At 44.3% G+C, this 27500-nt stretch overlaps 1 protein-coding gene across 1 annotated transcript in view; it reads left to right on the forward strand.

Moving 5' to 3' along the window:
- sptbn1 (spectrin, beta, non-erythrocytic 1) overlaps nt 1-27500 on the forward strand; it is a 78961-nt gene that overhangs the window by 29130 nt on the left and 22331 nt on the right. The window contains exons 20-32 of the mRNA XM_083650935.1: nt 1514-1729; nt 2236-2655; nt 4702-4904; nt 5589-5679; nt 5864-6010; nt 8582-8845; nt 12934-13158; nt 14500-14589; nt 16352-16630; nt 18580-18710; nt 19010-19214; nt 19781-20155; nt 21122-21208. Coding sequence (XP_083507061.1) covers nt 1514-1729; nt 2236-2655; nt 4702-4904; nt 5589-5679; nt 5864-6010; nt 8582-8845; nt 12934-13158; nt 14500-14589; nt 16352-16630; nt 18580-18710; nt 19010-19214; nt 19781-20155; nt 21122-21208 — 2733 coding nt within the window. The remainder of the gene's footprint in view (nt 1-1513; nt 1730-2235; nt 2656-4701; nt 4905-5588; nt 5680-5863; nt 6011-8581; nt 8846-12933; nt 13159-14499; nt 14590-16351; nt 16631-18579; nt 18711-19009; nt 19215-19780; nt 20156-21121; nt 21209-27500) is intronic.

The raw sequence follows: 27500 nt of genomic DNA on the forward strand, positions 1-27500 counted from the left end.
CAATACATGTCCGGTATAATCCATACCGCCATTATGATCACTGTTACAGTAACGCAAATCCACTGATTATAACCTCCTATTTCTCCACCGGCACTTTCGCTTTCTTTCTTCATATTATTGTTGCTATGGGAAACAGCCGTCTGTCTGTCTGTCTGTCTGTCGTCGTGATTGGTCGGCTGGAAAAAGTGCTTCACGTCACCCGTCTGATGGAATAAAACAAGATGTTTTGATTTTAAGTTTTGGTCCGAGTGAGGTGTTGTATGATCTTATAATAGATCTCTAAGAATATTGCTGAAACGCTCGGTTTGGCCAAGTAAACATATTTTTTTATAAGCATTCTACAAAATGTAGATAAAAAAAAGAATGGCGGATGAAATCTCTTGGTGTGTATGCCTAAACCGGAAGTGGGCGTGGCTTTGGCTCTCTATACGAGCAGCATTTTGGTAAACAAACCGCGTCAATGGGTGGCAACGGCAATGGAACCCCTAAGGCGCGTGAGCTTTGGGAGGCTTGAGTGTCTGACTCTAGCCGGCTGACTCTGTTTACATTTTAAAAACTGCGACAGTTCACACAACTTTAACTAGACATGCATATATTATACATCAAACTCTTGAGCTACTTCTGCTCTCACTCAGAATGTCAAAATATAAGCGATGTGATGTATAGATCACATCGCTTTGAGATATTAACGTTTGTTTGGCACAACTCATACGAATGATTCGTCCTATTGCTTTTCATTAGAAAAGGGCAGTTGGGGGAAAACACTATGTGAGAGTGAGATCAGCCCTTAGTCACTACTCCAAACTGCGACTGTTTCTATTCAGTATCATTAGAATGTACTGGCTAATTAAACTGTTCATGTACTGGCTAATTAAACTGTTTCTATTCATTAGAATGTACTGGCTAATTAAACTGTTAATGTACTGGCTAATTAAACTGTTTCTATTCAGTATCATTAGAATGTACTGGCTAATTAAACTGTTCATGTACTGGCTAATTAAACTGTTTCTATTCATTAGAATGTACTGGCTAATTAAACTGTTAATGTACTGGCTAATTAGACTGTTTCTATTCAGTATCATTAGAATGTACTGGCTAATTAAACTGTTCATGTACTGGCTAATTAAACTGTTTCTATTCAGTATCATTAGAATGTACTGGCTAATTAAACTGTTAATGTACTGGCTAATTAAACTGTTTCTAGTCAGTATCATTAGAATGTACTGGCTAATTAAACTGTTTCTATTCAGTATCATTAGAATGTACTGGCTAATTAAACTGTTTCTAGTCAGTATCATTAGAATGTACTGGCTAATTAAACTGTTTCTAGTCAGTAGCATTAGAATGTACTGGCTAATTCAACTGTTTCTATTCAGTATCATTAGAATGTACTGGCTAGTTCAACTGTTTCTAGTCAGTATCATTAGAATGTACTGGCTAATTAAACAGTTTCTAGTCAGTATCATTAGAATGTACTGTTTAAATTAAACTCCCTCCTTGGACCCGTTCCCAGCTGATCGAGTCGACCCAGGAGCTGGGGAACGACCTGGCGGGGGTGATGGCTCTGCAGAGGAAGCTGACGGGGATGGAGCGCGACCTGGCCGCCATCGAGGACAAGCTGGCCGACCTGGCCAAAGAGGCGGAGCGCCTGGCGTCCGAACACCCGGAGCAGGCTGAAGGCATCAAGGGGCGGCTGGCCGAGATCACCGCCGTCTGGGACGAGATGAAGGTGCGAGGAGGTCACACTTGAACTTGACAGTTTAGTCGTGTATAGCTCATCCATCTATGCAGAGGGATTTAAAAATGACTGCAACACTAGAATTAACTTCTATTCCTACATTAGAAACTAATACTAAAGATATACTCATAATACTCATACAGTATGTCTACATCATATGTTCATATCCACGGAATTGTATTTCTCTCACTTAATTTCCCACCCCATTTACACCTGGTATTAAAATGTGATCTGAATCTACATCCGGATAAGGAAAAACGTATGTTAATGCAAGGTGTAAATGCGTCAGGATTGGAATGTGATCAGATCTGTTTGACCACATCTGGAGGTAGTCCGACTCAGATTGTGTTCGGATCTTAAATAAAGGCAATCCATACAACGTGCTGGCATCATCCGGATAGAGATGGCATTTTAATACCAGGTGTAAATGGGGTGTCTGACCCCATCATCCTCTCTCTTCTGTGTCTCTAAATACGAACCTGGTCCTCTGTCTCCAGGACACCATGAAGAACCGCGAGGAGTCTCTGGGCGAGGCCAGCAAGCTGCAGCAGTTCCTGCGGGAGCTGGATGACTTCCAGTCGTGGCTTTCCCGCACACAGACGGCCATCGCCTCCGAGGACATGGCCAACACGCTGGCCGAGGCGGAGAAGCTGCTGGCCCAGCACGAGGGCATCAAGAATGAGATCAGCAACTACCAGGAGGACTACCAGAAGATGCGGGACATGGGGGAGATGGTGACCCAGGGCCAGACGGACGCCCAGTACATGTTCCTCCGGCAGAGGCTGCAGGCGCTCGACACCGGCTGGAACGAGCTGCACAAGATGTGGGAGAACCGCCAGAACCTGCTGTCCCAGTCCCACGCCTACCAGCTGTTCCTCAGGGACACCAAGCAGGCCGAGGCCTTCCTCAACAACCAGGTACACTGAACAGTGCTTCAATCCTCAACAACCAGGTACACTGAACACTTCCTCAACAACCAGGTACACTGAACAGTGCTTCAAGTCCCTGGAAACCACATTCAGAGATTTGATTTCTAAACAAGTTACACACGTTAGAATTGAGTTGCTGAGAACGTGTGAAAAGTCTTAAAGACCATTTTTCAGTTTTTCACCATTTCTGCGATCAGGATTTTTTGGCTTGCCCTGAGAGGTTTTAGGAATTAAAAAGAGAGAAAAGAAAAACAATAAAATATATCAAGTTGCGCAGCACTGGAGGGGGGGAGGGGAGGGGGGGGAGCAACTGGGAGCACTTCAGCAGACACACCCACACAGTTTCACAGCAGAGAATACGACTTAGTTTTTCCTGATTTTGAAACCTAATTGTATGCACTTCGCAACATTTTCAATTGTTCAAATTTGGCTGGATGGTTAATAACACATTTTTCTGTGGTGTGACTGAGAAGCGCGTTGGAGGCTCGGTGGTGCTCAGTCCAGCCATATACAGTAGCTAAGGCCCTGCTGTAGCCTTACTGTAACAGCCTATACATTACTACATGAGCGACTATGTGACCATAGAGCTCTGACTACTGCTGACCTATAACAATGTTGATTATTCCATAGGTTAAATAATGCTCATTTTTACAAACCTGCCCTTCAAGTAGTGGACTAAACACATAACTGCACTGTGCACAACATAGAAATAGGCAACTATGAGACATTCTAATCATACATTAACACTGCAATGAAACTGCAATGGCTTCAACCATTTACCAGATCAATTCTAATTTCAGTAGTGTGCCTAACAAGGGAATGAATTGGCGTACGAGTTAGCAAATCATGTGACTGTTGTCATGTGACCCGAGTCACCTGACCACAAAGTGAAGCAGTTAGCTCGTTAGCATCCTGACGCTAACGCACGCAGACAGCTCTGTCACAGAGATCAATGGACAAATCTGTAATTGGCCATTAGTGCTGTCCATTATAATGAAGGTTAACCCACATCGCTCTCTCGCACAATCACACTCACACACTTTCTCTCACCATTCCTCTTGCTCGTACGTTCTCTCGTTTTCTCTCTCTCACTTGTGGAAAAGAAAGAAAGTGTGAAGAATGAAAGTCGCACACTCATATCCACGATGCAAAAATATATTTTTAAATAATAAATTACCAAAGTTTCGACAAAATACTGTGAAGACTTGTCAAAACGTTGGTAATTTATTACTTAAAATATATATATATATTTTTTGCATCGTGGTTACGAGTGTGTGACTCCCTTTCTTGACATTTGTCTTCCCACTGTGCTCAGCATTTATAGGCCCTTTTCACAGCAACCATTTTGAGGCGATAAAGCAGGTGTATAGAAGAGAGAACAGGCCAGCACGCTAAATGTCCTTTCAAAAGTTCAATTCATTCATCTGGGCGCAGCAGCAACGGACGTTTCAGCCAAAAGGCCTTCTTCAGCGTTGAAGAATGGAATGGAACCATCAGCAGGTATTTGTTACACCTGCTTTGCTTCCTGTTTTACCACCTCAAAATGGTTGCTGTGAAAAGGGTCTACACTCTTCTGCTTTTCACTCGTTTCTCGGTCCATCTATCAGGAATACATCGTGGCCCACCAGCTTTGAGAGCTGCAGATATCCCATCAAGTGGTAGAAAGCTGTCATTACAACCACTTCCATATTTAGATGTTTCATTTAACAATGAATATTACATTGAACAATCAGACAAAACGAAAGAAACTAACACTTGTAAATAGGTCAAATATTTCACAATATTTCCATCCACCAGGAATATGACAGATACAAAGAAAATTTAAAGGGGGCAGCCGTCTCCACCTAGTGGCAGAAACTCTTCATTGCAGCCATTTTTCAGTCGCATACTTCTCTATTCCTCATTCCATCAGGAATACATGCAGACCCACACACAGAGAGATGTCCCCTGATGTTGAGAGGGGCAGAGGGCGCCATCAAGTGGTTGAAGTTCCTCATAGTTACAGTAGTCTTACAGTAACCCTTCTTCTACCAGGAGTACGTCCTGGCGCACACGGAGATGCCTAGCACGCTGGAGGGGGCGGAGGCTGCCATCAAGAGGCAGGAGGACTTCATGACCACAATGGACGCCAACGAGGAGAAGATCAGCGGCGTGGTCGATACCGGCCGACGCCTGGTCGCCGACGGCAACATCAATGCCGAGCGCATCCAGGAGAAGGTGGACGCCATCGACCAGAGGTGAGGATCCAGCTTATTTTGAGGAATGAATCAAACATGAGAATATTGTTTGGCTGCAGGTGCTCCAGCACCCACCTGATGCAGCCAGCGCTTCAAGTGCTCCACAGGTCGGTTGGTGGACACGCCCCCGAAGTCTGCCGGCTGTTACTTTTATGTTTCATGCTGTGAAACTGTAACTAGCATGCGCCAACTGACGCAAACGGAACATCGTGTTCCTGTATGGGTGTGCCAGAGCCGTGTGTATATAGAAGAGTCGCGACATCTCCATTCACTCCAATGCACCAGTTTTTTTTTACTCTCAAGAGTTCCAGGAAGTAAGGTCCTGGATTAAGCAGCACTGTCGAGTTGCAGCAAAATGGACAGTTTGTGTTGTACTTTGAAAGTTTTTATTTTATTTTTTAGAATCAAATTGTACATTATCAGCTTTATTTTAGCATTCAAAAGTAGCGCGAGACCCCTTCCTGGCTGTTCATTGGCTAATGAGTCACGCATTTTGGTCCTCCGCTGATGCCACTCTCTAAATTGCTCTGGGGTGTGCCACGTGCCGACCAATGGTGTAACTTCAACAGTCAGTCAGGCAGCAAGATTCGCACTTTTAGGGCTGCGCTGCTTGTGGCAAACGAGGTAAAGGTGAAAAAGGTCATGCGACACAGACTCATAAATGCATTGATGATGCTTCTGCAGACACAAGAAGAACCGTGCAGCAGCCAGCGACCTGCTGATGAAGCTGAAGGACAACAGAGACCTGCAGAAGTTCCTCCAGGACTGCCAGGAGGTGAGACATCACGGCTCAATTCATACATTGGTTTGTCTCCAAGTTCACCACTGGTCCTGGCATTTTAACGAGTCACGTGGTTTTCATAGATGCATCTGCAAATGTATTAAAAAATATATATATCTTGAATGTCTTGAGAAGTAATTGTTTGTGTGTGTGTGTGTGTGTGTGTGTGTGTGTGCAGCTGTCCCTGTGGATCAACGAGAAGATGCTAACAGCGCAGGACATGTCGTACGACGAGGCCAGGAACCTGCACAGCAAGTGGCTGAAACACCAGGCCTTCATGGCCGAACTGCAGTCCAACAAGGAGTGGCTGGACAAGATAGAGAAGGTACAGTACCGTAGGAGGAGAGGAAGGAAAAGCAGTAGTGGAAGGAGTGCTTCCATCAACAAAACAATTGAAGAAAATAATATTTGCAAAGATTTAAAAGAGGGCTTTGCCTATTTTCAACCCGCTTTGTACAGTATCATGACATTATAATGTGGGTAATATAAGCAGATGGGCAGTGTTTGTTTACCCTCTTCATGTTTTCCGCACTGAGAAATCCTCGTCCGTCTGCCTGCAGAAACTCCGCCATCGCCAGCTGGTACGGCTCGTTAACACTCGTTAAGGCTCTTGATGCGATGTGGATGTGCGCACACAGAAAAAATAAACTCTCTGTAGTTTGAAGAGCCGCCCGCGAGCAGAACATCTGTTCACTTCCGTGTCCAGAAGGTCTAGAATGTTTTTTGCATTTTGCATCATTCTGGACAGGAAGTGCTGGAATAAAGTGCAGAGCTCTCGGTGGAGGAACACATGAAGACAAGGTCAAGGCTGCCTATCTGCATAATTTACTAACATTATAATGACACAAAGCGGGTTGAAAATCAGCAAAGCCTTCCTTATAAACATTGGTTGCTGTTGGTAACTGTAACAACTTGCTAGCTTATTTTTAATACACATCAGACAGAGATCTACTTGACCCTACACACCAAATAAAGCTTTAAAATGAATGTTGATCTTAATGTTAGGTGTAGGGGAACCTATGAAGACTTTGAACTAGAACCTACTTGTCTAAATTGTGTTTGTATGAAATTAGATGCTTACCTTTTCTCTGTGAAAACTTTAAAATGGGTGAAGGGCTGTCTTAAAGTTAAGGGGGGGAGACCAACAACAAATGTCAAGAATACCATGTATTCCTATAGGACGAAAGTTAAGAAAATATCTAAAAACTGTTTTTGGGAAGATAATTTTTTCTCGTTTTCCCCTCCTCACATTCACTGCCAGCCGTTTTTCAATACTGTAGTTAGCTTCTGCCAAGGTTTTTTTTTGAGGATTCTGGCTCATCTTTCAAGAGCTGAGGATTCTTTTCTGTTAGGATTTTGTGAACACACAATATCTCAAAAGAACTAATAGAATGTGTGCTTTCTCTGTCTAAAAGAGTTAGTTTGTAGAGTTAGTAGTTATGTAAGCATTAGCAGTTGAATACAGCATGGTTTCAGCGTCTGAAAATTTATTCAGAGATAAATGGCTTTTTGTGAAATTCGATAGAACAGTCACTTTAACCATTCATTTTTGGCATCAGTAAGACGTCAGACATCTAAACAATAGTTTTGAACAGTAATTTCCTCCATAACAGCAGGAAACACCCCTCTCTTTCAAACTCCTCCCTCCGTGTGTGTCTTCTTGGCTGCAGCGGCCGTGTCACAAGCTCGTTTCTGCTGCTGCTGTAACCTCGCGTCACCAGTCTCACTGCTTTGCTGCTGCTGTGCCTGTCTGCTGGCGGGGCCGCTCTTTGAGGAAGTCTGGATGGGCTCGCTCGCTTCGGTTGAGAGCTTTGATGAAGCTTTTGCGATTCTGGTCTTATTTATGCTGCGTGTTTCAAAGTGTGTTCCACCCGTAATCTATTATGCAAATTTGCAATCCCTCACCGCCAGCAATCAGCGCGAAAGCGAAAGCGTTTTCGCCAATCCATTTTCATGAGAATGGCTTTCTCACACTGCTTTTTGCTTGCCTTCCTCTAGTCAGGAGAGCACTGTCGCCACTTAGTGGGTCGGTGGAATGGGTTGTACACGTTGGGTGGCTCCAATAATTTTATAGGAGACGTGGGGGGCGTTGATCCACGTCCCACCGTCAAATTTTTTTTTTTTTTTTTTAAGCCGAGATATCTCGTCTTTAGCAGTCAACGGTTGGATTCTGTAAGCCGAGATATCTCGTCTTGGGCAGTGAACGTGTTAAGACTAAAGTTAAGAAAGAAAGAAAAATTGGCAGTTGATATGTTTTTTGGGGTGAATCCGGCCTTTGATAGGTGGAGTAGAAAGAATAAAAGAAAGTTGCTGAAGAATGCAAATAGCCTCCTCTTCTCTCATCTCCTCATCTCTCCTCTCCTCTCCCTCCTCTCTTCTCTCCTCTCCTCTCCCCTCCTCTCTCCCCTCCTCTCCTCTCTTCTCTCTCCTCTCCTCTCCCCTCCTCCCCCTCCTATACCCTCCCCACCCCATCACTCTCTCACATTCCCCCTGCTATTCTCCCTTCTCCTGCGCTCTCCTCTGCTCTCCCCTCATTCCTATATTTTCTATATTATCAATTGTTCAAATGTTATCTTTATTCTGTATATTCTTGTTACTGTTGTGTCAGCTAGAATTAGCTAGACATACTTTCTGTGAAGCCCTCTGAGACATGCTTGTGAATTAGGGCTATATAAATAAACTTGACTTGACTTGACTCTCTCCTCTCCTCTCCCTCCTCCTCTCCTCTCCCATCCTCTTCCCTCTCCTCTTCCGTCTCCTCTCCCTCCCCTCTTCCTCCTCTCCTCCCCTCTTCCTCTCCCATCCTCTCCTCTCCCCTCTCCTCTCCTCTCCTCTCCCTCCTCCTCTCCTCCCCTCTTCCTCTCCCTCCTCCCTTCTCCTCTCCTCCCCCGTGCAGGACGGTGCGGCGCTGATAGCAGAGAAGCCGGAGACAGAGTCCATGGTGAAGGAGAAGCTGTCGTCTCTGAAGAGCATGTGGGAGGAGCTAGAGTCCACCACGCAGACCAAGGCTAAGTGTCTGTTTGACGCCAACAAGGCGGAGCTGTTCACACAGAGCTGTGCCGACCTGGACAAGTGGCTGGGCGGCATGGACGGTCAGCTGCAGTCCGATGACTACGGCAAAGACCTCACCTCCGTCAACATCCTGCTCAAGAAACAGCAGGTGAGGATCGGACCGTCTGGCTGTCAGTCACACGTGTCGGCACTGTTGATAGACTGCAGCAAAATTGAGAAACACATTCAGCTTGATCAGAATTTGAGTTTTCTTTGAGTTTCTTCGTTGCTCTCAATGTTTCGACTCAGTGGTTAGCATTGTTGCCTCACAGCAAGAAGGTCCCGGGTTCAAACCCTGGTCCATCCCTGCAGCCTGTTGCACCAGCTGAACGTAAGTTCTCTCTTAAGTTAGGGTGTAAGGTCCACACTAACTGCTACGTTCAAACTAGTTAGTTTGACACTAAAGTTGTCTTTATTTAGTTGCACCACGGAGACGTAAGGTACATCTTAACCAGGAGAAGTCGACACTAACCCAAATAGTGACGCGGAAAATGACGTTTTCACTTCCTGCGACCAATCAGCACGGTGGAAACGGTGTTCATCACCGTTGTTTAATTAAGCGGAATATGAACAGTCGGGCTGATAGTCTGGGACATTTTGCCCACCGCAAATTAGTGCATTCATATTTCATTAACACTAGCTAAATGAGAACGTTATTGATTAACGCTCGTTAGGTTCATAGACTGTTAACGTTTATCTGTGGTGAGATCATGCATTGTAATTTACCACTATCCTGCCTCGCTTCTTAATTGCTGTTATTTTAATGTGTATGCAGTGTGCAGTGGAAAACGAAAGCATGAGTCAAAGTCATAAATGTCAAATAGTGTAACGGAGAGCGTGTTGCGGACACAAAACAACGATGCGCCACGGTGCCAAGTTGCAATCCGTGCCAACTGCTATTTTACAGAGGACTTTACACCTAGTAAGACGTAGGTGTAAGATTTAAGTTCTAACTTATGCCTACGTTGTAAATATTTCACTTGGTGCAACCCATATATTTTTAGTAGTGCGTAAACTCGGACTTAGTGAGACTTTACGCTCAAACTAGGTTACGTTTCAACTTGCGCACAGCTGGTGCAACCCACTGCAGCTCTTCTCTGTGTGGAGTTTAACCCACTGCAGGTCTTTTCTGTGTGGAGTTTAACCCACTGCAGGTCTTCTCTGTGTGGAGTTTAACCCACTGCAGGTCTTCTCTGTGTGGAGTTTAACCCACTGCAGGTCTTTTCTGTGTGGAGTTTAACCCACTGCAGCTCTTCTCTGTGTGGAGTTTAACCCACTGCAGGTCTTTTCTGTGTGGAGTTTAACCCACTGCAGGTCTTCTCTGTGTGGAGTTTAACACACTGCAGGTCTTCTCTGTGTGGAGTTTAACCCACTGCAGGTCTTCTCTGTGTGGAGTTTAACCCACTGCAGGTCTTTTCTGTGTGGAGTTTAACCCACTGCAGGTCTTCTCTGTGTGGAGTTTAACCCACTGCAGGTCTTCTCTGTGTGGAGTTTAACCCACTGCAGGTCTTTTCTGTGTGGAGTTTAACCCACTGCAGGTCTTCTCTGTGTGGAGTTTAACCCACTGCAGATCTTCTCTGTGTGGAGTTTAACCCACTGCAGGTCTTCTCTGTGTGGAGTTTAACCCACTGCAGGTCTTCTCTGTGTGGAGTTTAACCCACTGCAGGTCTTCTCTGTGTGGAGTTTAACCCACTGCAGGTCTTCTCTGTGTGGAGTTTAACCCACTGCAGCTCTTCTCTGTGTGGAGTTTAACCCACTGCAGGTCTTCTCTGTGTGGAGTTTAACTCACTGCAGGTCTTCTCTGTGTGGAGTTTAACCCACTGCAGGTCTTCTCTGTGTGGAGTTTAACCCACTGCAGGTCTTTTCTGTGTGGAGTTTAACCCACTGCAGCTCTTCTCTGTGTGGAGTTTAACCCACTGCAGGTCTTTAGTTAATACTCCTGTCAAATACATGTATGTTAGGGTTAATACTCCTGTCAAATACATGTATGTTAGGGTTAAGACTCCTGTCAAATACATGTATGTTAGGGTTAATACTCCTGTCAAAGACATGTTTGTTAGGGTTAATACTCCTGTCAAAGACATGTTTGTTAGGGTTAATACTCCTGTCAAAGACATGTATGTTAGGGTTAATACTCCTGTCAAATACATGTTTGTTAGGGTTAATACTCCTGTCAAAGACATGTATGTTAGGGTTAATACTCCTGTCAAAGACATGTATGTTAGGGTTAATACTCCTGTCAAAGACATGTATGTTAGGGTTAATACTCCTGTCAAAGACATGTATGTTAGGGTTAATACTCCTGTCAGTGCCTCTGAGCAAGGTACTGGCAATCAGACTAGAGTTGATCAGGGCTGAGAGGAGTTGCGGCCCTCATCCTCACATAGCATTGTAAAACCTAACAGAGAAATCCAGTTGGGCTCATTTGCTCAGTTGAGGATGAGCTTATTTATATATATATATATATATATATATATATATATATATATATATATATATATATATATATATATGACACAGAATAGACAGTATAAAGTTAATACGTAATTACATTACATAATTAATTAATTGGTTTATACATTAATTCACCTAATCAGCCAGTAATTTATTCATTCAGCCATTCACACATGCATTCATTCATTCATTTTTACAATAATCCAAGCCTGTATTGTCCAAGTGAGTAGTCTAACCACATTACATCATTCTTATCCTGGTGTGTGTGCATTGGGCACACGTGCGCGCGCACGCACACACACACACACACACACACACACACACATCTACAAAGTAGCAGTAGTACACACTCACAGCAGTTATGTAATCTCTCATTTGATGTGTTATGAGCCGTGTGCCTGTGCACACAGACACACACACACACACGTGCGTGTGTGTGTGTGTGTGTTTGCGTGTGTGTGTGTGTGTGTGTGTGTGTGTGTGTGTGTGTGTGTGTGTTTGTGTGCGTGCGTGCATGGTTGCATCTTCTCAGCAGTAGCAGAGAGAGGGAAGGCGTGAAACGAGCTTGCTATTTATTTTATGATGTTGGTGTTTAGGAGGTGCCAGAAGCCTGTTAGACGTACATTCATTTCACTGCTTGTTATCGTCCATCTTATTCCCATTGTAGCTGCTACAGTGTAAGTGTGTGTGTGAGAGAGAGAGAGGGAGAGGGCGAACGAGGGAGTGTGTTAGAAAGAGCGAGCTCATTACCACGGCATTGAGAGAGAGAGAGAGAGAGAGAGAGAGGAGAGATAGCCAGGGAGACGAGCAGAGCACAGAGCAAGCAAGCGTCTGGCCTCGTTTTATCAGACTGGAAGACTCTCTCTCTCTCCTCATCTTCCTCTCCTCTCATCCGGGTCGCTCCGCCGCGACTTCTCCTCAGGTCTGATTTGAATCCAGATAATCGTATCCGTTTGATTTCTTTTTTCAGATGATTTGACGAGTGATTGTTTTCAGAGAGATGTAGAGATTTGAAACAGGGCGAAGAGAAGAGAAGGCCTCTAAATCCTTCATCCAGTCTTTTTCACTCCCTGTTGGTTGATAGTGTAACCCTAGTATAGCATAGTTATAGTCAACCCTGTTACAGAGTGTAATTTTACGTTATTTAATTACATTTTTTATGCATTTGTAATTTATTTTAGAGCACTTAATTTCACTTCATTTTTAATTACATTTTACATAATATGTTTTATTTGTATCTATTTTATTTTATAATTATTGTATTTTATTTTATTATTTTATTTAAATGTATTAAAATGTAGGTGACTTTTCTTTATGAGCTAAATGTATTTATTTTAATTTATACATGTATTTTTATGTATCTATTTGTGTACCGGTATATACAGTAGTTGTTTATACTGTAGCCACTTATTTCTTCTGAATATTGTTCCTTTTTGATATATACTACCGTAGTTATATCGAATGCTCATTTGTAGCGTGCCTCGCACGCGCTGTATGCTTCCCTGTTGCGAGCCAATGTGCACACCCGTCCACCTTATTATAGTAGTGAGATACTGTATATTTTGTTGTTCCTTGTATCTCTGCCTTTCTTTAACACTTTGTAAACTCTCATTCTTCCGTGTAGCCAAAGTAGTAGTATGCCTACTAACAGTGGTGGTGGTGGCGGTAGTAGTACTTTTACCGTTATCAGTACTTTTGCGTTAGTACAGTACAGTGTCTCTAACTGCTGCCTGTGCTCGTCAGATGCTGGAGAGCCAGGTGGATGTGCGTCAGAAGGAGGTGGAGGAGCTTCAGAGCCAGGCCCAGGCGCTGAGCCAGGAGGGGAAGGGCTCCGAGGAGGTGGACGGCCAGAGGATCGGTGTGGAGAAGAAGTTCCAGCTCCTCCTGGAACCACTGAAGAAGAGACGCGACTACCTCATGGCCTCCCGCGAGATCCACCAGTTCAACAGGGACGTGGAGGACGAGATTGTAAGTCACATCAAATCAATACTGTACTTATCAGGGTTTAGTGTCCATATCAACTTTAACCATCAAATCTTATTTAAAAGGATCAAAAGCCTCATGTTGGATTTCACATCAGAAGCTCAGAACTTCTGCAGAAATATATCTAATGTTAATAATGATGATGATAATGATATTATGTCCATTGCCGACAAAATACTCAGACACGCTTTTTTGTGACTAGCAGACTCAATTACTGTAATTAACTTTTATCTGGCCATCCCAAGAGGTCCAGTATGAACCTGCAACCAGTTCAATCCTAACAACACACCTGCTGTCTGATCCCTTCATATATTTTAGATTTTTTTTTAAATGTTTTCATGGTCTTTCCCTACTTTACCTCAGTGACATGATTGTAAATATATTGCGGCTAGGTCACTTGTCTTAGATCATCCGACAGCAATTTTCCGGTCATTCCGAGAACCTGGACGAAAAGCAGTTTGGAAAAGAAACTTAATGAATGAATGAATTTTCTATTTATTTGTTTCCCCTTTTTACTCTTTCACTTTACACTTTTCAAATTTGTTTTCTAATATGACACAAAATGCAAGCTCTGGGTTGAGAAATTAATTTCTCCGTGCCGCACAGCGTCAACGCTGATACATGCTGCCTCGCGTGCTGAGTCTCAGACAATGGCCCGCAAATTCCACAGAATTTGGAGCCCGCTGTGGAATTCGTGGAATTTCTTCCATCAGTTTAAAGTTAAGCAAATATTCCCAGCTGAGCTTGTGAAGTTGAATTAGTCCATACTGAAAGCGAGTTGGACTACCACGGGTCAATCAGCTGTAGTCTGCTTGTAATAACGCGATCGTCGTCATTGACAATAACGTTAGACAACGTTAAAGTTAGACCCGCTTGGTTTCAGAAAATACATAAGGTTTGATTGTCATGTCTCATCTCTCTCTCTCCCGTCTCTGCATGTCGGTATGCAGGCACGGTAGTCTCCAGCTGTTGACAGCTGCTGACTGACCGAGGCGCACGCATTCAATCAGAGCGCGTGCATCCTAATTGCGAATTATGTTGTGTTGTTTCGTTCATCGCACACATCATGAGAATATTAATTTTATGCTATTTAATAGAAAGATCTGTGTGGACATTTAATTTAAGCCTATTTTAATACAACTCAAATTGTGCTGAGAGGGGATTATTTTCACCAGACTTTGTCACTGCCAGATTTTAGACTTTGTCAGACTTTGATTGATTTCACTCAAAAAAAATCAAAAAACTGTAATTACGGAAACTGTGATAGGTGTACCTCTTTGTTTTCTAATATGTTGATTCCAATATGTGTTTCGGTGTGTTCTCCAGCTGTGGGTCGACGAGAGGATGCCTCTGGCCATGTCCACCGACCACGGACACAACCTACAGACCGTCCAGCTGCTCATCAAGAAGAACCAGGTACAACACACACACACACAATGGATCAAGTAATCACGATTGAGACTCTTGACATCACAGTTTCACAAGCTCTCCATCCAAATGATATTATTGTCACTTTGTAATGACATTTCAAGATTCTCCAACAACTGCCAACAAGAATGTTGGTGGTTGTTGGAGAATATTTGATTGGTGTGCCATGGGTTAAACACAGACAAACAATGATTGAACAACTGGCCAAACATCTGCAAACATCTCCAAACAGCCATGGCACACCAAACAAACATCTGTTTGACAATCAGTTTGATTGGTGTGCCATGGGCTTTAAATTTATGTTTACATTCTAGCAGCCAATGACATCGCTGGAAAGAGTCTCGGAAATAATCAGAATTCTGCCCAGTCAGACTTTGTTTTGTTTTGTCACATCATATCCTGGTTGGGTTAAATCCTGATTCCCATATCACATATCCAATCGTATTGTGAGATAAGCAGATCACCTTTATATTATTATTATATATAATATACTGTATATTATTTCTAATTCCCTCTGTTTGATGAGTAAATGAGCTCATTTTTTGCACAACGCCTCCTTGCTTTCTGATCTCTTTCTGTTTGGGTTCCTTAGTAGCCGTTTTTTGTTTGTTTGTTTGTTACTGTAATGCATCATGATAATTACCGTCTCAACGACGGCATGCTCCAGAGCCTTTGTTTTATTATAGTATAGGTATTTTGGGCCGCACCTAATTTGTTTGTGTCGACCACTTTTAACACATTGAGTGCCAGCCACTTTTGGAGAACGGAAGCTCCCAGTGCCAGAGTTTCAGAGCGTTTTCAGTGATTTCTCGAGGCCCACAGAATATTGTGTGATATTACTATGTAAACACCGAACACACACAAAGAACGAGGAGACCCTGTTCTATCATCTGCAAAAAAAAAGTTTATTGATACCATTTTCCGTTCTTTAGTTATGAGCCGGAGAAGATAGGCTGTTTTGAGCAAAAAGACAATTTTCAAATTATAAGCTGAGATATTCAGCTTTTTGTGAAATGCAGCATTTCAAGCACATTCACTGACTCTAGCTAATATTTTCTGATGTAGTGACGTGGTGTAGTTCTGTGCAGCCTGCGTGCCCCACCCCTCTCCCCCCCTGAGCTGCAAACTCCTCCCCACACGCACCCAGTCTATTTTCGGAGCCTCCGTTTTTGCGCCGGGCGGCTGACGGCGGCTCCCGGGCGGATCCCAGCGCGACAAGGAAATGCCAAACGGGACTGCAGGAAAAGGTTTGGCCGTTCGGCGTCGGGTGCTGCCTTTCTGGCGGGTAATCGTGTGGAGAAACTATATGCAGACAGATAGACAGAGGCAGAGGAGCTCAGTTGTGGGCGCGGATCGCAGCCAACTGTCAGCTGCAGACAGAGCAATCTATATGGCTCTGGCTGCAGCATGCATCGGTTTCTCTTTGATCACGGCTTTCTCCTGCACAAAGGAAAGGATCTGAGCGCCAAGGTTTTAAGGTGGCGCAGCTGCCGTGTAGATTTTTAAGGTGGCGCCGTGTGATCCCTTGAAGGGATTCATGCTCACTGGCTGGGTACGACCTTAAACAGCAGAATTATGGAATAATATGAATTATGATATTGGGACGTCCACAGACGTCCTTGGCACTCAATGTGTTAATTGACCACTGGCCACTATTGTTGGAGGAAATATGGTAATTTCTTAGATTTTTGTTTTGGTCCAAATCACACGTTCTTCCCTTCACGCAGTCTGTGCCCTTTGACCCCTCCAGACCCTCCAGAAGGAGATCCAGGGCCACCAGCCTCGCTACGACGACATCTTCGAGCGCAGCAAGCAGGTGCTGAGGGACGACAGTCCCACGGGCGAGCCCATTGGCCAGCGGCTCAGCGAGCTGCAGTCGCTATGGGAACAGATCAGGAAGGAGACGGAGAAGCGTCATGGCCGCCTCAGCGAGGCCCACGAGGCGCAGCAGTACTACTTTGACGCGGCGGAGGCCGAGGCCTGGATGAGCGAGCAGGAGCTCTACATGATGTCAGAGGAGAAGGCCAAGGTATGGGGAGGGGCTTATTTCTTGTATTGACAGGGTTCAATGGCCCGCTGGCACAGGGTTGATTGGCCAATCAATTTTCTCAGTTTAATTTGAGTTTTAAATGTACAGGCCTTAAAAGAATATGGAGAAATATACATGTATTCACTGCATGCATTTACTGAGCCAATATGTGCCTATGTATTTTGCATATCTGTGTAATATCCATAACTAAAGGAAAACAAGCAAATCTAAAGGCAAGTGGCTCCTCTGCCAGGTTGCACCACCATGTTTCTACAGTAGCCCAGAAAGGACAAACCAAATAGCTCTCAGTTGGTTGCGGTCTGCAACCTCACTGCTAGATGCCACTAAAAATCACACACTGATCCTTTGACAGGGACGTCGCTAGGTAGCTTACTAGTCAGTTAGCTGCTAACTAGCTACCTAGGTTAGACTCTAGTCTAGTCCAGTAGCTTGTGATAATGAGCCCAATGGATTCAAATGTGAAACTATCCCTCCAGGTTGTTGAGATCCACTCTCGTCTGATATGTTTTTCACTTCAGTGGGGAATCTGTTAAATGGTTTGTAGCTTTCTACACGGCTTCAGAGTGTTCAAAATGGCCGCCTTGTTAATAAGGTCTAGGTTTTTGTTTGTGATGAGAGAAGTTACTAGTGTTACTGAGTCCCCCCCAAGCATTAGTTGTGTGTGCGTGTGTGTGTGTGTGTGTGTGCGTGTGTGTGTGTGTGTGTGTGTGTGTGTGTGTGTGTGTGTGTGTGTGTCATGGTTTGTGCCCTCGGGGTGAATTACTTCCTGTTTCTCGTCAGCTTCAGAGTTTTACTTCACCTTTGAGTTCCGCTTGGTGCAGGTTTTCTGTGTATCTGTAGAATGATCTGTAGGTTAGTTGTGTTTGTGTCGGACTGTCTGCTGTTGCCTCTCTCGGGTTAGTATAAATTATATATTACTTTCTCTGCAGATATGCTCATATATATATATATATATATTAGGGATGCACGATATATTAGCAGTCATATCGGTATCGGCCGATGTTGCAATGTTAATTTCGGTTATCGGCATCAGCCAACATTTTCACATTGAGATGAATCAATGTGGTAAATCTATGGGCTTTTCCAAATGTTTTGGAAAGAAAGAAATGCATAACTTTTTCAAATTCACAGTGTTTACATGTGTTTTTCAGTGTGTATATATATTTTTTTATCATAGAAACATAGAAACAAATATCGGTTATCGGTATCAGCCAAAATTTTCATATCGGTGCATCACTATTATATCAGAGCAGATCAACTTAACCTAAATCTGAATTTAATCTGATTTAAAAAAAAATGCATTAGTCATATAGTGTATCTTTGCCTCTGTTAATATCAACCTTTTTGGAAACCTGAAATTGGATACCCAATAGAGAGCTTAAAGGGATAGTTTGGATTATTTGATGTGAGTTTATATGAGGTGCTTATCGGTCGTCAGTGTATCACCTACAGTAGATGGCGGTCGGCGTGCTCCCAGTTTGGAGAAGCAGAAAGTAGTCCCGCACGCCAGAGAAGCAAAGTACTGCTGTGAGTTGGGTCAGCAGTAAAATGCGTTTTAGCCACCTAAAATAAGACCCACCTAATCAAATCAACATCAGTTTAAGTGTACGCTATATTTAGAATATTTTCAGCATTGTTACTTGTTGTCAAACAGCCCTTTCCTTTGGCACTACATCTTCTCAACCGCAGAACGTCCGTATTCCTACGCAGGACGTACGCACACTGTATTGTGCTGCACCAGAACTTTCTGACCCCAATAGCGATCTGCGGAAGGAAAAAGAAAAAATAGTTACAACAATAAATAAAAAAAGACTAAACTCTCTCTCTGTCTCCCCCCCCATCTCTCTCTCTCCCCCCTCTCTCTTTCTCTCTCTCTCTCTGCCCCCCCCCCCCCCCTCTGTCTCTCTCTCTCTGTCTCTCTCTCTCAGGATGAGCAGAGTTCGGTGGCCATGTTGAAGAAGCATCAGATCGTGGAGCAGGCCGTGGAGGATTACGCCGACACGGTGCACCTGCTGTCCAGCACCAGCAGGGGTCTGGTGGGCGCCGGACACCCCGACAGGTGAGGCAGGGGGTCAGAGGCATAGACCGTATACAGCTATGGAAGTAGCCACCATGACGTCAGCCATTGGTTTGGGGACTCCTGTTTTTGAAGCCTCCAGTTTGACCTTTTGGCCGTCGCCATCTTGTTTTTTGGGGAGCCAGAAGCAACTAGTGCAACACCAGGGCCGCAGCGCTGCCTGCTATTGATTCAGTGATCAATCACGCCCACGCTTGGTTCATACGTGTGCTGGTGAAGTGTGTAGACGCTGTAACGTCATCATTAAAGCACCTGTTCGTCTCCTCTCCCCCCCTCCTCAGTGAGCGTATCGGGATGCGTCAGTCCCAGGTGGACAAGCTGTACGCGGGGCTGAAGGACCTGTCTGAGGAGCGGAGGGGGAAGCTGGACGAGCGCTTCAGGTTGTTCCAGCTGAACCGCGAGGTGGACGACCTGGAGCAGTGGATCGCCGAGCGAGAGGTGGTGGCCGGCTCGCACGAGCTGGGCCAGGACTACGAGCACGTCACCGTGAGCACCGCACACACACACGCATGCACGCACACACACTTACACACACGCACACACACACACACACACACACACATGCACGCACACACGCACACACAAGCAGCAGTCGCCAGAATACAATGTTGACATGTTACATTTCTGCAAACGATGAATCTCGCCGTTTGTGAATCAATATGTTGCATCGTCCAACTCGGAATTACACGTCGGAAATTTTGAGTTCTGAAATAATACAGAATTGTAATTCCGATTTGGCCAACCATTCAATTAATTGACTCAAATCAATTTTTTCCCGAGTTCCAAGTTGCCTTGAACGCAATGATGTTCAAAGTCGCAAATCTCTGAGTTGAAACTTTCGAGTTCAGAGTTGTTTTGAACGCGGTATCAGTCAGTTACGTAGCCAGAAAAACTCTAGTAGGAATATACAAATACACACACACACAGAACATAAAAATAAGCAATAAAAACAGGAGAAGTAATACAATAATAAAACAATAAAAGCAATAAAACGATCAAAATAAAAACACACTGTCCATCTCTCCATCTTGTTTCTGTCGTTCCTCCCTCAGATGCTGCAGGAGCGTTTCAGGGAGTTCGCCCGCGACACGGGGACCATCGGGCAGGAGCGCGTGGACGGCGTGAACCGGCTGGCGGACGAGCTGATCAACGCGGGCCACGGCGACGCGGCCACCATCGCCGAGTGGAAGGACGGGCTGAACGAGGCCTGGGCCGACCTGCTGGAGCTCATCGACACGCGCACGCAGATCCTCGCCGCCTCCTACGAGCTCCACAAGTTCTACCACGACGCCAAGGAGATCCTCAACCGCATCCTGGACAAGCACAAGAAGCTGCCCGAGGAGCTGGGCCGCGACCAGAACACTGTGGAGACGCTGCAGAGGATGCACAACACCTTCGAACACGACATCCAGGCCCTGGGCACGCAGGTACCGTACGGGAGGCGGGGCTCTGAAGCTGGCATCATGCCAAATTATATGGTTTAACATTGTGATCCGCTATGGCCAGAGCCACTTAGAGGTTTAGGGTTCCACTCGCTGTATCACTCTGCTGTGTACCCTTTACAGTAGGGTTTGAAAAATATAATAAACGGACCCCCGTTTTGAAGCCTCGGGTTTGGCAGTTTGACCGCCGCCATCTTGGTTATTTGGAGCCAGAAGCAGCTAGCGCGAGACCAGGGGTTTCCCACAAAGCCGCAGCGCCGCCTGCTATTGGTCGATGAATGGCGAGGTGCACGATCACTGGACAGACATCCTTTTAATCCCGCCCCAAACCATAGTCCGCTTTATTGTCTTATTTTACTCTAAATTGGATCATAATTTACAACATGAAACCTTGAAATTAGCGATTAAGTCTTTGAGAACATGAACCCATTAGGAAAGTGTTTACTCGGGTAATAAATGAAGTGAGTCATTCTCCCATTTAGTTCTATACAATCAGATCGTTTTTTTGTTTTGTTTTGTTTGCAGCCAGTGGAGTCGCACCCTGCTGGCCATTAGAAAGAATGCAGGTTTGAGGCACTTCCGCATTGGTTTCACTTTTCAGCTGCGGAGAGGTGATGAGATTATCTTAGTGTCAGCAGCTCTTTAAGGCAGAGAGACCCACCCACCACACCTATTCAGTGGTGGAGGAAACTGTGGGATACATGATCTTGTCTGAGTTTCCCTCCTGGAATTTCTACTTGAAGAGCCATTTTATTGCATTCCTCCTAGTAGGAAGTCGGGAATTTCCAATTTGTCTAACGTCTCCTGAATGCAGCACCTGCCATCTGAGCCTGTGAAAGCAATAATCTAGATCTTTCACCTGGAGTCACTTTGATCAATCTGCTTCTGACCCTGACAGTTTAAACTCTGGGCGTTCTAACCAGCCTGTTCCTCCTCCTGCTCCTCCTCCAGGTGCGGCAGCTTCAGGAGGATGCTGTCCGTCTCCAGTCGGCATACGCCGGAGACAAGGCTGACGACATCCAGAAGAGAGAGGGAGAGGTGAGCTTCACTGCACCCTGCACACATTCAGGACTGAGCTCAGCTCACTTTGAATTCAATCAATGAAACAGCCGCTAATCAATAAGTTTCCTCTCTCAGGTATTACGCCTGATGTGATCAGGAACACAAATTAGAGAGGAAACAGTCTTTTCCCATTAGAAATGAATGGGTGTGTCTATCCAAAGATCCTAAAAACACCAAATGTAAAACTGACAACACCGTTAATGTAGTTTGCTTACAACTTTTCCAAAACATTATGCCTTTTACATGCTTGTGTTTTTAGAATCCTATAGGTGGGTATATATGCTAACTTTTCTCCCGTCCAAAGTTTTTGTTAATATGTAAACTAGAAAATCCACTTCCTTATTGACGGATTTGAAACCCAGGCAGCACTGATCTAGACAGAGCCGCTGCTACAGTTCCCCTTTTTTCCATGCATGCTGCACTGCTGCTAGCTGCTCTCCCTATGCACTGTCGCTCCAGATAGGTCAAGAGGCTGAACTGGTCAGCTGACCAGAGGGACAGAGAGGGAAGGCAAGAGGAGACAGAGACACAGTTGCTCGTATATGATCATATATCGCAGTGCTACTTAATAATAGTACAGTAGTTAATGTTAGTTTATTGTCAAGTATTGCCTTATCGGCAGCATTGAAACATTTAATTTCATAGTAGTAAAGTAAAAATGCAGTTCAAATAATCAAGTAGAGATGCACCGATACCTATACTGATACCAGATATCGGTCCGATACTGACGCCAATACTGTAGCTGGATCGCGTATGGGTGAAAATGGATCGATCTGGTATCGGATACCATTATTTTAATGAATAACAATTCAATACATTTATATCTATGTATGTCTTTGTTACATTTAGTTTTACAAACTTTAGGAAAGCAATGTTTATGTCAAGCCTGATGTTGCCTTACACATAAAAGAAGGATGGTGAGGCATACAGCGAGCTTATTACATACTGTAAACAGCTGATAAGTGTGATTAATAACTGTGATCACAGTAGTGACGTGGGATGATCATGTTAGTAACAGCAGCCATAGATTATAAAGCAGGTTAAAAACGTACAGGGCATGGTCAAAATTAGCCTGGTGAAAACCATGCTGATCCGTGAACTCACGTTCTCTTTGGTTCCGTGGATCCGTCTGTCATTTCAGTGGGTGGAAGTAGTCAGTCCTTCAGCCAATCAGCGTCGGATCCAGTCAAATCCAAATCCACTCGGAAGAACGACGAAATAATGTATTTCCCGCCCAGAAAGTCCACTGGTGCATACGTTGACGTTACTGCTCGAGGCGGAGGGCCATGGAGGCAGCCATTACCGTTTTGCCAGCGGCGTTCCTGATTGGCCGGTTACGATGTCAACTACGAGGTCCCTGATTGGCTAAGAGCACTTTGTAATTTCTGAAAATGCCCAACCTGGGCTGGAGGCCAGACGGAAACGCAGAACGAAACGGAATGTGAGTCCACGTGGCCAGATGGTTTACCAGGCGAGGTCAAAATAAACACCAGGATGAAGCTGACAGCATGGTCCAAATACTGGAAACACAGGAGCACAATGCACATTTTCAAAATGCAGGGTGGCAGGGGCAGGTCCCGCCCTACTCGGCTTCTGATTGGGTTAGGTTTAGGCATGAGGAGTGATGGTGATTTGTTAAAGTTAGGGTACAATATCAGGGTAAGCCAGGAAAAATATGTATTTTTGATTTGGGGTGAACTGTCCTTTTAACACATGGTGGTCTGGTCCGGCGCTCAGTCTCTTTAGACCTGAACACGACTGCAGTTCAACTCAACAGCACAGTGGATGGATGGATCAGATCCTGTGTGAATGGGTGAATCTGAAATCGTGTTTAAAGGGGTATACCACCAAAATGTACCTTAGGTTTGCTATTTTAAGTAAATGTTTTCTTGAAAATTTTTCCAAGATGGTTTTTTTCTGTTCTTATAGGTTCAAAGTTCAAATAAAAAGGAAACCTGTGACGTCTGTGAAATTTGCATTGCCTGAGATGGTTAAAAGGAAATTTCATAATTTCGTGGACAGTGCTGTTCTCAAACTAAACCCTATCATATTATTATTATTATTATTAATAATAATAATTCTAGATGCTTAATACAGGCACAGGAAAATTTAATTTAATATTTCTTACAACATCTCAAGAAATGCCGTCATAAACTTGTATTGGCTAAACAACATAAAAGTTCGTTTTAGGTGGATTTTTTTTTCTTTTCTTTTCTTTTGGTGGAATTTCACTTTAGTACCAAAAAGCCTTGTACATCACCAAGGCCCAAACCGTCTTGTCCCCTAACCAATCACAATGGATCTGTTAGTAGTGACAACAAAGTGTCCCTGACCAATCAGAATGGATCTGTTAGTAGTGATATCTAAGTGTTTTTGTTGGCGTTGTGTTTTGACCATTCCCTGTATGTCCATTCCCCTGCACATCCTCCCTGTCCCACCCAGAGGAGAAAGAGGGAGGTGAGATTAAACTCTTCGTTAACCAGAGACATTGGCTTTGCATCGATGTTCATTTCGGCTGCAATTTTAGGATTTGTGTTAAGTATTTAGACTAAAATGTTGATTAATTTGAGTGGCATTTTAGTCATTTCATGCGGTTTAGTTGCCACAGACCTGTGATTTGCAAATACTTGGATGGTTTGTTTTTTGTCTCTTGTGTGCTGGGTGGGCGGCTTAGGCACATAGGACACAATACAAAGTCAATTCATGACATTTTTCTGTGATTGACAACTTACCTGATGGTATAGTACGGAGTTGAGCTGTAAAGTCCTCCCGCCTGGTCCTCCAAGAAGGTTAAAACAAATGCTGACAGTAATTTGCAAACCCTGTTTGGGTCTGGTTAGTCAGTGAAACTGAAAACTGATAGGACATTTTAATTCTCGAATCTAGCTTTTGTCACATCCATTTGATATAGATGCATTTTTGTCATTCCTTGGCTGCACACAACGGTGCAAATCAAGTCTTTGTTAGCATAGCTTAAAACTAGCTGCTTGTTAGCGGGCTAAAGGCTGTTACACACCAAGAGCGATGCGAATATACAGCACGAAATTGCGATGCGAATTTTGACCCACCTGTCCGTCACAGCAACAGATGTGTACACGTCGGACGCGAATTTCTGAAAAATCGACCGTGGTCCGAAAAAATGATCAGCGCAGTAGTGCTCAGCGAAACTTCGCCATTTGTATGCACAGTTACATTCACTGATCTACGTTTGAAAAATATTATTGACATGCGATTTAATAAAAAAATAAATAAAAAAAACGCTCCCGGTGTGTAAGGACCTTAACTGTCGCTGCTCACTCAGCCCTCTGCAGTTTCCATCAGCATTGTGAACATTGTGTCAGTGTCAGACGCATCTGTGGTTGAAAACTTATGGAGAGGGGAGATTCCTTCCATCATGAATTAACAGAATTATATTGGAAAATGTAGATCACGATACTGTAGGGATATCACGATACTGTAGGGATATCACGATACTGTAGGGATATCACGATACTGTAGGGATGTCACGATACTGTAGGGATGTCACGATACTGTAGGGATGTCACGATACTGTAGGGATGTCACAATACTGTAGGGATGTCACGATACTGTAGGGATGTCACGACGATGTCACGATACTAGGATTTCTACTTCCGGGGCGGGGGGGGGTGGGGGTGACATCACATCAAAAGGCATAAAAATAAACAAAGACAGATGGACGACAGATGCACACGTCTCCATAATCTAGACCTGATAAAACTCACTAAAATCTTTGCACTTACACAGCAGATGACCCCTGCTCTAGTAACCAGCCTATCATAACACAGCAGATTACCCCTGCTCTAGTAACCAGCCTATCAGAACGCTTTTAGCTTGTTGAAGTCACAGATACCCACCAATGATATGGAGGGGAAAATCAGTAGTACTGTATGTTTGATTTTTCATTAAAAGAAAGTACTGCTGGACTGTATCCATACTGTTGCAAATGAGTATTGTATCCGTTTCAAATTGTTTGTATTGATCATTATTGATACTATTGATACTTTTGACAACCCTAGATCAAGATAAAGAATTTTAAAAACGTTTTGCAATAGAGAGACTAGGGCTAAAGACGAGACCGTTTACTGTGTCACATTTGGAGACCAGTCCTCCTCCTCATCACATGGTTCACTTTGAACGAGAACGTTACTGAATGGATCTGCAGCCACACCACAACAAGCTGCCTCTGCTGCCCTCTGCTGCTAGCTGCTTGCTACACATTTACTGAAGCAATAAGGGTAAGCTAAGGCAGAGGTTTTCAAAGTCTCACACTGCAGGCCTCCTCTTGGCCCTTGGACAAACCCTCAAACTGTTTGGAGCCCCCCTGGGGAGGCCCGCCCCCCACTTTGAAAACCTCTGAGCTAAGGGGCATTTTTAGGCACTCCGCGCTGTTCTAAAATCCCTGTAAAGCACGGCCTCGCGAGGCTTGCTGCTTTTATAAAACGGTTACTACATATACCTGGCAAGGTTTCATCAAATAAGCACGCAGCAACAAAAAATGCAATTCTCGATAACAAATAATCATTCTTGCTCCAGGCAATTATGTAGCTCTTCAGTGTCATTTAGCGGAACGGTTGCCAAGCAACACACACACAGACACACTGGAAACGAACGGCAATGGCTTAGAACGTGTCTCAGCCAATCATGATCAAGGAGCGGGACTATCCGCTTTATAAACTTGATCAACTAACAGACTATTCTACAGGGTTCATCCATCATGGAGACACAGCTGATGGAGCAGGTTGGTGAGGAAACTGAAAGCTCTGTGGCCAGCAGTTCCCAATCTTTTCTGACTCATGGGGTGGTCCACTTGAAATTCTCAAAAATGTCCGCAGCTCAAATCTGAGCGTAAAACAGTACAGATGCCAAATAATGTGTTCTCACAGCACGTTTTACTTTAAGGATAAAAGGAGCTGTCCCATCAGCACCACACACAAATCACAAACTAAAAGCGAGCGGCTGTCTGCAATACGCTAATTAACTCATTGAGTGCCAATGACGACTTTAGTCGTCAATTGCTTTAGTAACGTTGAGTGCCAAAGACGACTAAAGTCGTCAATTGCGTTTTTTGACGGTGGGACGTGCATCAAAGCCAGATCCATCTCCTGTGAAAGTATGGTGGCTGTTGAATGTGTAAAAGCTATTTTAGGGACCCATTAGGTGGCGACAGTGCTTTCCAGATTACAGAAAGGCCAGGAGAAAAGAGAGAAGAAGTCATGAGGAAACGGAAATCGCATCGATCGATATGCATGAAGCATAACGTTAGCTGTGCCTGTGAACAGCAGTCAATCTGCTGCCACAGCCCCTCCGTCTCCGCTGCAATAGCCCCTCCATATGATTTAGTTGGCGACACCAGCGTCTTTCTGAAAAGTTACATTATTCTCAGCTGGGAGCCGGCGACACGATGTGAAAAAGCGGGGGGATGCTGCGCACTTTTCAGTGCAGAGTCAGAGCAAAAGCAGAGCGAGAGCAAACGCAGCAGCCCAGAGACACTCCCAAGGAGGGTGGGGGTGGGGCACGCAGGGCAGCAGAAAGCCCAGAAAGCCCAGAATCGGACGCAGCTTCACAGCTCACAACCGAAACCCCAGAAACGAGCGAGCCCGATCCACACTGCCCCGACGAGCGGCCGCCATCCAGGCAGCAGACTCGCCTGACACAAGCAGCACTCAGAGCGAGCAGCAACATCATGACACACCCACGGAGGAGGAGTTTGCAGTAGAGGGGGGGTGGGGGTGCTGTTATATTGAAGGAAATTACTGTTCAGATGTTTCAGGTCAGAAAATATTAGTTTCAGAGTCAGTGATTTGCTTGAAATGCTATATTTCACAAAAGGCTCAATATCTCAGCTTCTAGATGGAAACGCCAATTTTTTCTGTTTTTGACCTATCTTCTCCGGCTGATAAGTAAAGAACGGAAAATGATATCAATAAACTTTTTTTTGCTGCTGATACAATAGAGTCTCATCGTTCTTTGTGCGTGTTCGGTGTTTACATAGTAATATCACACAATATTCTGTGGGCCTCGAGAAATCACTGAAAACGCTCTGAAACTCTGGCACTGGGAGCGTCCGTTCTCCAAAAGTGGCTGGCACTCAATGAGTTAACCAATAATTCATTACAAATTAGATAATGGTATCATTCAACAATGCATTCTCATAATATTAATAATAATAATTACAGTTTCTTTCCACTGAGAATGTAATGTTTTGCGAATGATTTGGCAGCCCACTTGCAATGCCTCCGTGGCCCGC

The sequence above is a fragment of the Poromitra crassiceps genome, assembly GCF_964638095.1.
Source record: "Poromitra crassiceps genome assembly, chromosome: 14".
In the NCBI taxonomy this organism is placed as follows: domain Eukaryota; kingdom Metazoa; phylum Chordata; class Actinopteri; order Beryciformes; family Melamphaidae; genus Poromitra; species Poromitra crassiceps.